Source organism: Hypanus sabinus, chromosome 2, assembly GCF_030144855.1.
Source record: "Hypanus sabinus isolate sHypSab1 chromosome 2, sHypSab1.hap1, whole genome shotgun sequence".
NCBI classification, from domain to species: domain Eukaryota; kingdom Metazoa; phylum Chordata; class Chondrichthyes; order Myliobatiformes; family Dasyatidae; genus Hypanus; species Hypanus sabinus.
In genome coordinates this window covers 64,995,313-65,008,998 of record NC_082707.1, presented here as the reverse complement: position 1 = coordinate 65,008,998, position 13,686 = coordinate 64,995,313, and the positions used below count along the sequence as shown (strand labels likewise).

Here is a 13,686-nt window from a genome sequence, read left to right as displayed (position 1 = left end):
TATGTCCTTTGATGCCCTGCCCAATCAAGAACCTATTTATCTCTGCCTTTAATGCACCCAATGACTTGGCCTCCACAGCTGCTCTTTGCAACAAATTCCAGATTTACCACCCTCTGACTAAAGTAACTTCTCCACATCTCTGTTCTAAATGGACATCCTTCAATCCTGAAGTGGTGCCTTCTTGTCCTCGACTCCCCTACCATGGGAAACCACTTTGCCATATCTAATCTGTTCAGGCCTTTTAACATTCGGAATGTTTTTATGAGATCCTCCCTCATTCTCCTGACCTCCAGGGAATACAGTCCTGGAGCTGCCAGGCGTTCCTCATACGGTAACCCTTTCATTCCTGTGAATCTTATCTGAACCCTCTCTAATGTCAGTATGTCCTTTCTAAAATAGAGGCCAAAACTGCACACAGTACTCCCAAGTGTGGTCTCACGAGTGCCTTATGGAGCCTCAACATCCACTCCCTGCTCTTATATATTATACCTCTGGAAATGAATGCCACCATTGTGTTTGCCTCCTTCACCACCGACTCAACCCGGAGGTTAACTTCTAGGGTATCCTGCACAAGGGCTTCCAAGTCCCTTTGCATATCTGTATTTTGAACTAATAAAATTATGACAGGTTTTTTTTTAAAGAATCTTCAACATAGTTTAATTTACTATTGAAGAATCTGTTACAAGTGTGCTATATATTCTTGAGAGGAAGATAATTTGAAATCAGTAGCACAGAGTGATCTAGGAATAATGGTGCATAGTTCCCTGAAGGTAGAATCTCATGTGGGTAAGGTGGTGAAGAAAGCTTTTGGTATGTTGGCCTTCATAAATCGGAGCATTGAGTATAGGAGTTCGGATGTAATGTTAAAATTGTACAAGGCATTGGTAAGGCTGAATTTGGAGTATTGTGTACAGTTCTGGTCACCGAATTATAGAAAAGATGTCAACAAAATAGAGAGAGTACAGAGAAGATTTACTAAAATGTTACCTGGGTTTCAGCAACTAAGTCACAGAGAAAGATTGAACAGTTAGGTCTTTATTCTTTGGACCATAGAAGGTTGAGGGGGGACTTGATAGAGGTATTTAAAATTATGAGGGGGATAGATAGAGTTGACTTTTTCCATTGAGAGCAGGAGAGATTCAAACACGAGGACATGAGTTGAGACTTAAGGGGCAAAAGTTTAAGGGTAACGTGATGGGAAATTTCTTTACTCAGAGGGTGGTAGCTGTGTGGAATGAGCTTCCAGTAGAAGTGGTAGAGGCAGGTTTGGTATTGTCATTTAAAGCAAAATTGGATAGGTATATGGACAGGAAGAGAATGGAGGGTTATGGGCTGAGTATGGGTCAATGGGATTAGGTGAGAGTAAGCGTTTGGCATGGACTAGAAGGGCTGAGATGGCCTGTTTCCGTGCTGTAATTGTTATATGGTTAAAAAGGAAATATTATGGAGGGAAAGACAAAACTAGCTAAATTAAATTGCTGGTCAGAATTAGTTCTATTGATTTTATTTACTAATATTCTGTAGTGAAGATTCAAATTGGACTGTGTAATTCGAGACTTTAGACGAGTATTAAAACTCACTTTGTGTAATTGTATGTTTTCCTTTTGTTCATCAGACGTCGGATGAGAAATTTCTCGTTTTTTTAACTTAAAGGTCAGACTTTTTTACGTGGGTGAATTGGTAATGATATTTTGGATGAAGGACATGCACATTTAGATTGATAAGCTGAAAATATTCAGAATACTTAAGATAATACAGTGATATCATTTGCTAAATGGTAGCATGTCCAATTGTTGTTGGTATTTGTTGAAACCATGTCACAGCATTAACTGTGATACTCAGTAGCTTCTATTAACACAATTATTTAATGGTTCTTGTTCAGGTTTATATCAGTGTGGTGGGTCATTAGAGATAAACTGGTCTTTGCAGTCATATGGAAGTAATTGCTTTATTGATGGTATGACGAGAAGGTATTACATTAGAAAGATTAAAAAGTTTGGCAGAAAACTAATTGGAAGAGGAATGGGAATACGATGCAGTTGTGGAAGAGACCTGCTACACAGATAGTCAAATGGAAAATATGGAAGCTGTGCTTCATTTTGTTGTAAATTGTTACTTTCAACAAATGTTCTTTTTCTTGTGATTGAAAACTGCTTGAGAAATTTGCAAAAACATCTTATCTGGATGAATAATAGTCTTGGCTGAAGTTCTGTAGGTAAAAGCTAGCAAGTTAGGGATGATTGTCAGAAGTGTAAATCCAAAGTATAATCACAAAATGGTTTATTTATTTTAATCAGAGATGTAGCACAGAATACCCTTCGAGCCATGCCACTGACAGCCCACCTATTTAACCCTAGCCTAATCCCGGGTCAATTTACAACGACCGATTAACCTACTATCAAGTACACCTTTAAATTGTGGGAGGAGACTGGAGCACCCGGAGGAAATGTGGGGCGGATGTACAATCTCCTTACAGATAAATTCAGAGCTCAACTTCGAACTCAGCCCCAAGCTGTAGTAACATTGTGCTAACTGCTAAGCTAAAGTGATGCTACGGTTAATTCTGCATTTTTCAATGCATTCGATTGCTGTCTGTGTGAACTCCTCAAATTTATATACTGGAGTATTTTTTTAGCACAGGGTCTGGAAAACACTGACTTTGACTAGAGTTGCAGGAGGTTAGTTAGGAAGTGACTGCTTATCAAAAGTACTTAATTAGTTGTAAACTGTGATGAAGTAAATTGAGGCCACAAAATATAACATACAAGTCTTAATCAAGAAGCCTTTTAAATTTGTATTTAATGTTATTTCACAATTTCAGATTGTGAGGAGAACTTAATGCTGCGAAGGGATGTAGAATAGGTTAAGCGAACATTTTGGATCTGGCAAATGTCATATAACATGAGAAAATGTGAAAAGTTTGGCAAAAAGTTTAAAAAAATAGGAACATATCATCTAAATGTTGAGAGATTGCAGAGCTCTGAAAACCTAAAGGATCTGAGTGTGTTGGTGTATGATTCACAAATTGCTGGTATGCAAGTAGAGCAAATAATTGGGAAGGCTTATCAGAAAGTTATTTCTTAAAAAAGATGTTGAATACAAGAGTAGAAAGCTTTTGCTTCAGTTACATATCAGATCACAACTGAAATATAGTGTTCACCTTTGGTTTATTTAGGAAGAAATGTTATTGTCCTGTGGTGTGTTCATTGGAAATTTGTTAGTAACACCTGATCGCCTTGGTCATTTTATTGGGTAAGGTTGGCCGGACTAAACTTGTACCTGCCGGAGTTTAAAAGAATGAGGGGGAACTTGATTGAATCTTGTCAGAACCTGAAAGGGTGCTTTGACAATGAGGATGTCTAGAACCATGAGTGAGTTATAATACCAAGGGATTAATCATCTATAGTGAGTCTGCTGGAGTCATCTAATGCATCTGGTGCTCCTGGTGTGGCCTTCTCTACATCGGCAAGACCCGACACAGATTGGGGGACCACTTCATCGAGCACCTATGTTCCATCTGTCACAATAGACAGGACCTCCCGGTTGTCATGCACTTCAACTCTGCCTCTCATTCCCATCTAGGTATGTCCATACATAGCCTCCTCTACTGCCATGATGAGGCCAAAATCAGGTTGGAGGAGCAACACCTCATCTACCGCCTAGGTAGCCTCCAGCCTGGTGGTATGAACATTGAATTCACCAATTTCTGGTAATTCCCTCCCTCCCCCTTCCCCTATCCTAGGTCCCTCTCTGCCTCTCTCCCCTTTCAACTTCTTTATCTCTACAGTTTTTTCATGCTTATCCCCTCCCCCTCCCCCACTTTGTCTTTCCTCTGATTGGTTTTCCACCTGGCACCTCTAGCCCTTCCCCCTCCCCTGTCTCTATTACTGGGCTTCGGCTCTCTCTTTTGCCCCCATTCCTGATGAAGGGTCTTGGCCCGAAACGTTGGCTACTCTTTTCTCACAGATGATGCCTGACCTGCTGAGTTCTTCCAGTGTTGTGTACGTAACATTTAAAGAAGTTCTTCAGTGTCCGAAAAATGGGATAGTGTTGCAACTGATAATTCAAAGCACAGCTTTTATTTTTATCAGTGCTTTTATGGAAGACATTAAATGAGTTTTATTGTTAAATAGGTAATGAATAAAGTCATATAGGAATCCATTTAATGCCTAGCCCCAATCCAGTAAAAACTGAGAACTGTGTTTAATTCACTGCCCTTGAACTCACTGATTCTTCACCAATGGTTCCTATCTTATTGAGTGGTATAGAAAGCTGTCAGTACTCTCAGCCATTCAGCATCCGGGGAAATGGGGTTGTTGGTCCGTGCAAATGGCTCAAATAAGAACATTACAGAGGGTTTTGCATAAATCTGAAATCCTGACTCTGATTTTCTTTTTTTTTGGCGCCACCAGCACTGGCTCTGAGATAAATGTGCTCTCCAATCATTTTAAAGAAAATTAGTCACTAAGTTTAGGAAACATATTTGGAATCAACTTTCCCTTTGTGTTTGAAGAAAACCATATGAGAATCCAGCTAGCCAAATTCAAATTTACATTTTTGAAAACATGGAACATGGATTAGAATTTCACAGGAGCACGTCTGTTTCTGATATCTGTGCCAATTTAAACTGCATACCTGCCTGCACGTGGTTTATGTTTCTTCATTCTCTGTCTGTTCATGAATCTTTCTAAATAACACTTGTTTCCACCGCCACCCAATGGCAGCACATTTCAAGCACCTACCACTGTGTAAAAGAAACATACTTGCCTTGTATATCTACTTTTACTTGTTCACCGCAAAGCTGTGCCCCCTAGTGTTTGATATGTCTACTCTGGGCAAAATGTTCAACTTACTACCTATGTTCTCATTTTATTATACTTGTGTTAGATCTCTCTGTCCTTTGCCACTCTCGAGGAAACAGTCCAAGTTTGTCTGACTTCTCGTAGCTGATACTACCTAATTCGGGTAACATCCTGATCCAACTCATTTGCGTCCTTTCCACATCCTTCCTGTTATGTGGTGACTAGAAGTGCTAGCGGTATTCTGACTGGCTTATTCAGGGTTTTGTACGGGTGCAACATGACTTCATGACTCGTGTACTCAACACTCCAAATGATGTAGGCGAGTATGAAATTGCAGATTGCCCTTAGAAATTCTTGTTGGTTGCATGGGAATTTTGGATGCATAGATACCAGATAATGAGTTGTTTACTATACTTTGTAAACTTGGACAAATTTTATATACTGTTCCAGAAACAGTCAGGTGTCAGTTCGGTTGGTAATCCAATAATTCAAGGGGGTTCAACTTCATACCAAAGCAGTTTTATTTGTGTTTTAAACCATAGAAAATAGGAGCAAAGTTAGGCCATTTGGCCCTTTCAGTCTGCTCTGCCATTTTCATCATAGCTGATCCAATTTTCCCCTCAGGGTAATCTCCTGCCTTCTCCCTGTATCCCTTCATGCTCTGACCAATCAAGAATCTATCAGCCTCTACCTCCACAGCTACCTGTGGCAAAGAATTGCACAGATTCACCACTCCCTGTCTAAAGAAATTCCTCCTTGTCTCCATTCTAAAAGGGCACCTGTCTAGTCTGAGGCTGTGTCATCTGGTCATAGACTCCACAATCATAGGAAACATTTCCTCTACATCCATTTTATCAAGGCCTTTCACCATTTGATGTGTTTTAGTGAGGTCACCCCTCTTTCAACACACACAAAATGCTGGTGGAACGCAGCAGGCCAGACAGCATCTATAGGAAGAAGCACTGTTGACGTTTCGGGCCGAGACCCTTCGTCAGGACTTCGTCACCCCTCTTCTGAATTCCAGTGAATACAGGGCCAGAGCCATCAAATGTTCTTCATGTGATATGCCATTCAATCCTGAAATTATACTTGTGAACCTCTTTTGAACCTTTTCCAGTTTTAGCACATCCTTTCTAAGATAAGGGGCCCAAACCTGCTCTCAATGCTCCAACTGAGGCCTCACCAGAGCTTTATAAAGTTTCAAGATTACATTCTTTTATATTCTAGTCCTTTTGAAATGAATGCGAACATTGCATTTGCCTTCCTCACCACAGACTCAACATGTAAGTTAACGTTTAGAGAATCCTGCACAAGGCTTTGCACCTCAGTGTTTTTTTGTATTTTCTCTCCATTTAGAAAATACTCAACCCTTTAATTTCTTCTACCGACGTGCAAGGCCAACACTTCCTGACACTGCATTCCATGTGCCATTTCTTTGCCCATTCTCCTAATCTGTCTCAGTCCTTCTGTAGCACCTCTGCTTCTTCAAAATTACCTGGTCCTCCACCTAACTTCATATTGTCTGCAGAAGGACTTGCAGTTCCTTACCTCTGTCCACAATGATTCAACACCTGACCCTATATCACCTCTTTCCAATGATTTACTTTCATTTTTTACCAACAGAGCAATGCTGCCCCCTCTGCCATCTAGCCTAGCCTATCCTATCAATACAGTGTGGGTACTTGGACATTAAGTTCCAACCTGTAATCTTTCAGCTATGATTCAGTGATGCCTATGTCATACCAGCCAATCTGCAACTGTGCTGCAAGTTCATCTGCCTTATTCTGTATACTGTGCGCATTGAGATACAACACCTTCAGTCCGGTATTTACCCTTTTAGGTTTAGTCTGCCTTTTACATTGCAACATCTTGTTGACTGCAAATTTTGCCCTGTCAACAGCCTCTCCTCACTACACATTGCCCCTGTTTGTAAACCAGCTACATCATCTTCAGCATTTTTATCCACCTTTCCTATGATACTTCTTGCATTGTTTTGGCTCTTGGTAGTGAGGTATCATGGTGATTCCACTGAAATGTTCTACTTAAATATTGCTCAAATAGCAAGACCATCAAGATTAATCAATTGATGACATGCTATGTGTATATTTCAAAAAAAATTCAAGAATGCAACACTTTGTGTCAACCATTATAGAGAAAGAAAGAATATATTCTGAGACTTAGATACTGATATCTTTAAAACAATAGCTAAAGGGATTCCAAAATCCTATCTGTAGGCACTATCTGTGCTCTATTGCAAATGTCTTTCAGTGCTCTTAAAAGTTTATAGCAACTACAAGAGTCTGTAAGTGTTATCACGAAAACAAAGAGCAACTCCATCTTACAGGTAGCGCTTTATTGCTTTCAGAGTTTACTCAATATTTTGCAGAATAATGCCCTTTTAGTACTTGTGGAGCCAGATTTGAAGTATACTCTTAGTGCCTCTAGAACCTTCTCTGGATTTTCAGAAACAGCTGTCATTATTCAAGTATTGCTTTGGAATCTTGCACAATTTTTTTTTCTAGATTTGTAGATTTATCCCTTAAGCCAAAAACTAGGCAATTGGCTTGTTCCGAGATTTGTGTAAAAATCATTTTGAGATATTTAGTTGGATGTGTGTGTCTGTGCAAACAGTTTCAGGTCAAGATGACATGTCCACCATTTCCTTTTAGTACTTTATTTACTGGCACAATTCCATCATCAGTTCTCAAATAATTTTAATGGTACAGGTGACGTTGAGGATTTACTTTTTGCAAATCATCTACAGTCGGCCCTCCTTATCCGCGGGGGACTGGTTCCGGGACCCCTCACGGATACCAAAATTAGCGGATGCTCAAGTGCCTTATTCAACCTGTCTCAATGCGGTGGACATTAGGACCTGGCAGCAGAAGTCTGAATCTGCAGAGTTTCTGGTTGCAAAAATAATCACGAACATGATTGAAAATAAAGTGGAACTAATAAAGCAATAGGAAAGTGGTGAGATGATGTCGGTTATTGGAAAAGCATTAGGCTCATCGGTCAACGATTGGAACAATTTTAAAGGATAAAGTGAGAAAGGCTGTGCCCCGATGAAAGCTACAATTATCACTAAGCAATGCAGTGGTTTAATTATTGGGTTTTGGATTTTTGATCCTCCACATCAACCTGGCAAGGTGGAAAGAGCACTCGGGAGTGGTCTGTCCCAAGTCCCGAGTACTTCCGTTCCTGAGCACGGTGCTGAAACATATGTTCTTAAGCCTTTTATATGCATAGAAAGGTAAAATATATTCTATATACTAAGACAAATGTTTGACTAACGCCAAATAATACCGGGTGTACCTGTTCTGACTTACTTAGTAAGAGAACTTATGATTTTTTTCGATCCCGATCCATGATAACCCACGCGCATCCTCCCATATGCTTAAAATAATCTCTAGATTACTTATAATACCTAATACAATGTAAATGCTATGTAAAATGGTTGTTATACTGCATTGTTTAGGGAGTAATGACAAGAAAGAAGTCTGCACATGCTCGAACAGCAAGAACACTTCCGGGTTTTCGCGATTCGTGGTTGGTTGAATTCGCGCATGCAGAATTCGCCGATGAGGAGGGCCGACTGTACAAGTTGTCTATTTTATAAGCAACTTATTTTTGAAGTGCTATTTATAAAATATATTTAAATCATTTTAACTTAAGTTGAATGTGTTGAGTGGAGGAACCCCCTTTTGACAATCTATTTATTGTTTTCACATAGTTCAAGATCTCAACATGGACATCGCTCTCACAGTCGCAGCAGTGAACGCTCAAGCCGGAGACGAAGCTACAGCAGAAGCAGGTCTCGAGAAAGGGATAGGCGCAAAGGCAGAGACAAGCTGCGCGATAAGATCCGGGAAAAAGGAAAAGAAAGGGAATCACGAAGTGATAAGAAAGGGTAAGATTTGAATTGTAGAATATCATGATTTTTGATTTATGTTATCAAAACAGAAAATGCTTCTGGATCATTGTAAGTCTTAACACCACACTAGGAATTTTCAAGTCAAAATATTTGGGGGAATATTTTCATGCACTTGTTTACTGTTTGATCGTGGGTTCTGTTAGTCTAAATGTATATGAATAGTCTGGGGTTTATAAGGATTGTTTTATGTAAGTCAATGCAACAATTGTACTTTTAGTGGTGTCAAGACATTTTATAGTAATTTTATTGAGGTGACAACATTTTTCATTGGAATTTAGTCCTTATTGGTCGGGTTCGACCATGGATATTACGTTCTAGCTGTCTATGTGATATGTAAGCCAGGTCAGTATAATATGGAGAGAAAGCTGTTGCTCATGCAGCAGGCTCCACAAAGCTGATGAATCCAAAGGAATGGCAGTGACTGATACATTTTGCCACCAATGGTGCTGCAGGAGTTGCTAGTCAGTGATGAACTCAACATAAGACTGTTTCAGGAACTCCAGCTCCAGATTTTCCGAGAGTGGGTAAGCTGCAAGGCAACAGAGGTTTAAGATCAGAGTTTTCATCCTCCGAGATGAACTGCCAACCATGGTTGACGACCCCCATCTGGCTGAAGTGACTGGTTTTAAGCTTCTGGTAACCTGCCTTTGTCCCTTTTCCTGTCAGTAAAAGCAGTTCTGCCGGACTTAGTAGCTAAGCGTTATGTCAAAGCCAGGAACTGTACTTGATTGTCAGAGGCTATTTTAGACACTCACTCCCTGTTGGGAGCATTAACTATTCACTATTTCAACAATTAACGAAATGCCAAGTTAATAGCATTTAGCATAAGAATGAATAAAATCAAAACTCATGTTTATCAAAATCAAAATGTTTAAGTCTCATTTAATCAACAAGTATATGTAAAATGTATTATGTTTTCAGTCAAGAGAAAAAGATCTTTTTATTGAGGAAAATATAATTTTTGCATCTTATTGGCCTTTCCTAACAGAAATACTTAGTGAGTCACGGCTTCTTTGAGGAAAGTATCAAATGATTCTTCAGGGTCCTGCAGCTGCAAAATATTAATGTTATGTGATCAACACATTTGTTTTTATTTATATGTTATTGCATTATTGTGGTATTAGTCTGGTTTATAAAGGCTCGTATTTGAAATCATCAAAAAGGGTTTTTTTATAACAGCATGGCTCTGTTCATGCCAAATATGCATTTAAGTACTTTTGTGGTTTCTTTAAAGTTGCAGTGCCAGACTTTGACATGCTCTTCTTCCTTTCTTGGGAGTAAAAATGTTTTATTGGACTTGGCAGGCAGGAGACATTCAACTTCACACCTGCCATGGGCCAAACGTATGGTTGACTGCATGATCAAGAACATGTTTTTATCTTGTTTCTAGATTTGTTGCAAGTGTTTAATAGAGTTGCTGGATTGTCTAACAACATTGCAATATCTGATTTGTTTATTATGTTGGTGAAAATGGTGGTGGGGGGGAATGTGGTACGCAGGTTGTTCATTTGAACAATATAATGAATTTAGCGAGAGATTTATTTAAAAATGATATAATGATACATCCACCATAACATTTTCCAGGATATTTTTGTTGGTAAGATTTGTGGAGGCTTACTATTTATGAATCTGCTGTTTAATAGTGGTGATATTTTTTTCTATATTAGTGACGTTATTGACTTGTGGATACTTAACCCAGAGTTTTAAAATAAATGTGAAAAAATTGATTGTGAGTTTAATTGTAATTTTCAAAGCTCTTTGTCTCACTGGGTTAGAAAATTACAAATCTTCAGGGGAAAGGGAAGAAAAGATAAACATTTAACTTTAAATTTACCAGTTTAACATTTGTCTGAAGTCTGAAATTTACGGAGAAGCAAAATGGATTGATTTGGGTGTCCCTGTCTGGAAATCACAGGAAGCTGTGCCCACTTGAAAAGCTGAAAAGCAATTAGTAAGAATGTGTTGGGCTGGTTTCCACCAATTTCTGAATCAAAGATCTTACATCACTCTGAGTTTACTGGTATAGTCTGAATGCTGAAACTCCCCAGGCAGCCTTTTAAAACCTTTTAGGTTGGAAGAACTGTCACTAAATGTTTCTGGTATTTTAAACTGATTAAAAGTGAAGTAAACTGAAAATGTTTAAATTAGTAAACTTAAAAATAAATTTACACTAATATGAAGAATTAGAAAGTACTTTGAAATAATTTGAAAAATTTGGGATAGATCTTCTCAGATCCCAGGATTACAAGCTGCACATGCCCTTGACCTTGCTATTTCTTCCTAATGGTCCAGGGTGTGGTTTTCTGCTAGGAGGCAGACTCCTAGTACTTTGAGGCAAGGCATTTTGCAATGCAAATTGCCAGTTGAGAAATCCCAAGCAGGCTGTTCAAATTAAATTTTGTGAATGGCTTGAACTGAGTTATGTCAAGGAAATTGAAAATAATGCTTTACTCTAGAAAAGTTTGCACACAGACAGAAATGCACATACATCTGCATATGTAAGGATCAAAAACCTTTAACTTAAAGTTAAATCTTCAAAAAGCCTTTGTCCCAAAAGTCAATTTCTCCTGCTTGCTGTTCTCTCCCACTCAATTCAGTGGTGTAACTGTCTTTTGAGCCAGGATACGTTGCTGTGCGTTCAACAGTCAGGTTTCCCAACAACGTTTGCTCTAGTTTGTTCAACAGCTCCATTGACCAAGCATTGCTCTGATGAGATTTCTACAGAGCCTGAAAACTTCATGGTACTTTAATAAAACATCATATAAAAGAAAATTCCAGCTGCGCGGCAACAAAGGCTCTGTGCGCAAGAGCATTTCAGTTACAGCGCGGCCACGCACCCGCACAGCTTCCCAGCGTGAGAGCCGAAAAATCCACAGTCGTTTATGGTGTTCTGTTGCAGTCTGTAGGGAAAAGTGCTCTTGATGTTGACTGGTCAGTGTTTACTGAGCAGGAGGCAGCACCACACCTCTGGGGTATTGCCCAGTTATGGCATCTCGACCAGCAGATCTATGGGGATTTTATCAGAATTATAATAATTTAGTGTGCAATTTATGTTCCTCTTTGCCATCAAAATCTTTGCCCTAATCTCCCCAATGATTTCATTTGTGTCTTAAATCCTGCTCAAGTCAGATTGCCTGCAGGATCCAAGGTGTAATTCTGTGGAATGCAAAAGCAATTAAGTTTTACTGAACCTTCAGAGATGACTGGTTAGGTATCATTTGGTATATTTTATTGAATTGCAGATAAATAGAATCTTGTAAGATTTGTTGGAGATTTATGGAAATTGTTACTAGAGTTGGGGCATTTTTGTTTTGGGGAGAAACTGAGAGGCTGGATTAAGTTTCTTTACAATGGGAGAATTTATACAGGTGCCCTAAGTTATGAACGATATTGATCAGATAAAGAAGGCTTCCACTGGTAGAGGTGTTGATAACCAGATAACACAATATAAAATAATTAGCCAAAGATCAGTGAACCAATAAGAATTTTGGATCCAGAGAGTTAATGCGATCAGAAATGTACTAACGGGGGTTGTTGGATGCAAATCCTATTAAACTCTTTCTAAGGAGAGTTGGAACTATATTTATAAAGAGACATTTGCTGGGCATGACAAAAAGAGCACAGAGAGGACACTAACTGCCGCATGAATCTTCCTTTGACGTTTTGCTTCATTTGTCAATTATATCACTTCATTATTTAAGTTTGTAAGCACAGTTCCTTACAAAACACAGATTGCATTAACAATCTTAATCACTTTTTTAAAGGTTGATTTCAGATTGAGTATTATTAAGAAAATTATCAAGAAAGATATTGCTTTAGAGCATTTAAATATTTTAAAAGTAGTATTTTAAAAATAAAAAATAAATAATTTGTGTAAAATGGATGGAGAAATGAGAAGGAACAGATTTTTACATTTATGTTGATAAATACATGCTAGTTTAATCTCAGCTGCACAGTCTTCATTGGAGCAAACTTTCCTGTCACAGTTTTGAGCAGTAGATGACATGGTATTATATCAACTTTAAACCAAGGAAGTTCTTACAGACTCAACATCAAATTCTGTTTTACTTATTTGCGAAGAAGACATAATACTGGAGATCAAAACATCTGTGTGTGCAAATGATTAATGTTTTCCAAATCTGTTTTGAAGTGTACAGAGTGATGCTGTCGCTTTGTCACTTTTGTACTTTTATTTGTTTCACGTGTTTGACAGTTGTATTCTATGTGAACAAAAATTACCCAGCTTTCAGTTTGATAACATCCTTAACTCAACCAAACAATCATTCCTTTAAATAATCTTTCCCCACCCTCCCCTCCCCCACCTTCCAATACTGCAGGAAGTCCTTATGTTAATTTAATATTATTAGCATACAGGTTACAGAGTTCTGCTGCATGAATCATGCACAGGTCCTCTTTAAAGTGTCTACTCAGATGAAAGCAAGCTTATGTGATTGGTGTTGTCTGACACCAAGCTGTATGGTGTTGTTTTCATTAAACATTTATCACACTTCCAGTGTGACAGCAGGCAACTTTGTGCTTGAGTAACGTGTTTTCATGCAAAATTTATTGAAAAAGACGAGGCATTGTAAAGGGATCTTGTTGCCTTTCACCAGTGGCAAAAGGGTAAATGGTTGATTGGAAAAAGGAAATATACCTTTGACTTCACACTTGAATTGTTCTATTTGACAAGGTCACATAGGAAATAGTGAATTTATTAAATGGCATGTTTATTTTTGATATAGACATATTTAATAAAGCATTGACACAAACGTGAAATTATCGGATTTTGATATAGCCATACATGTGGAGCTGTATTTCTATCATACCCATAATAGAATATCCTGGCATACATTGTAATAGGCTACCAATGACTGCACAATTTTATTTGGATCCACATTGTCGGTGAGTAAACCAGAATTTCACTTGTAGGGAATGTTCTTGTTTTAATTT

At 38.5% G+C, this 13,686-nt stretch overlaps 1 protein-coding gene across 1 annotated transcript in view; it reads left to right on the top strand.

Annotated features, from left to right (window-relative positions):
* rsrc1 (arginine/serine-rich coiled-coil 1) overlaps window positions 1-13,686 on the top strand; it is a 352,648-nt gene that overhangs the window by 41,923 nt on the left and 297,039 nt on the right. The window contains exon 4 of the mRNA XM_059947458.1: window positions 8,536-8,712. Coding sequence (XP_059803441.1) covers window positions 8,536-8,712 — 177 coding nt within the window. The remainder of the gene's footprint in view (window positions 1-8,535; window positions 8,713-13,686) is intronic.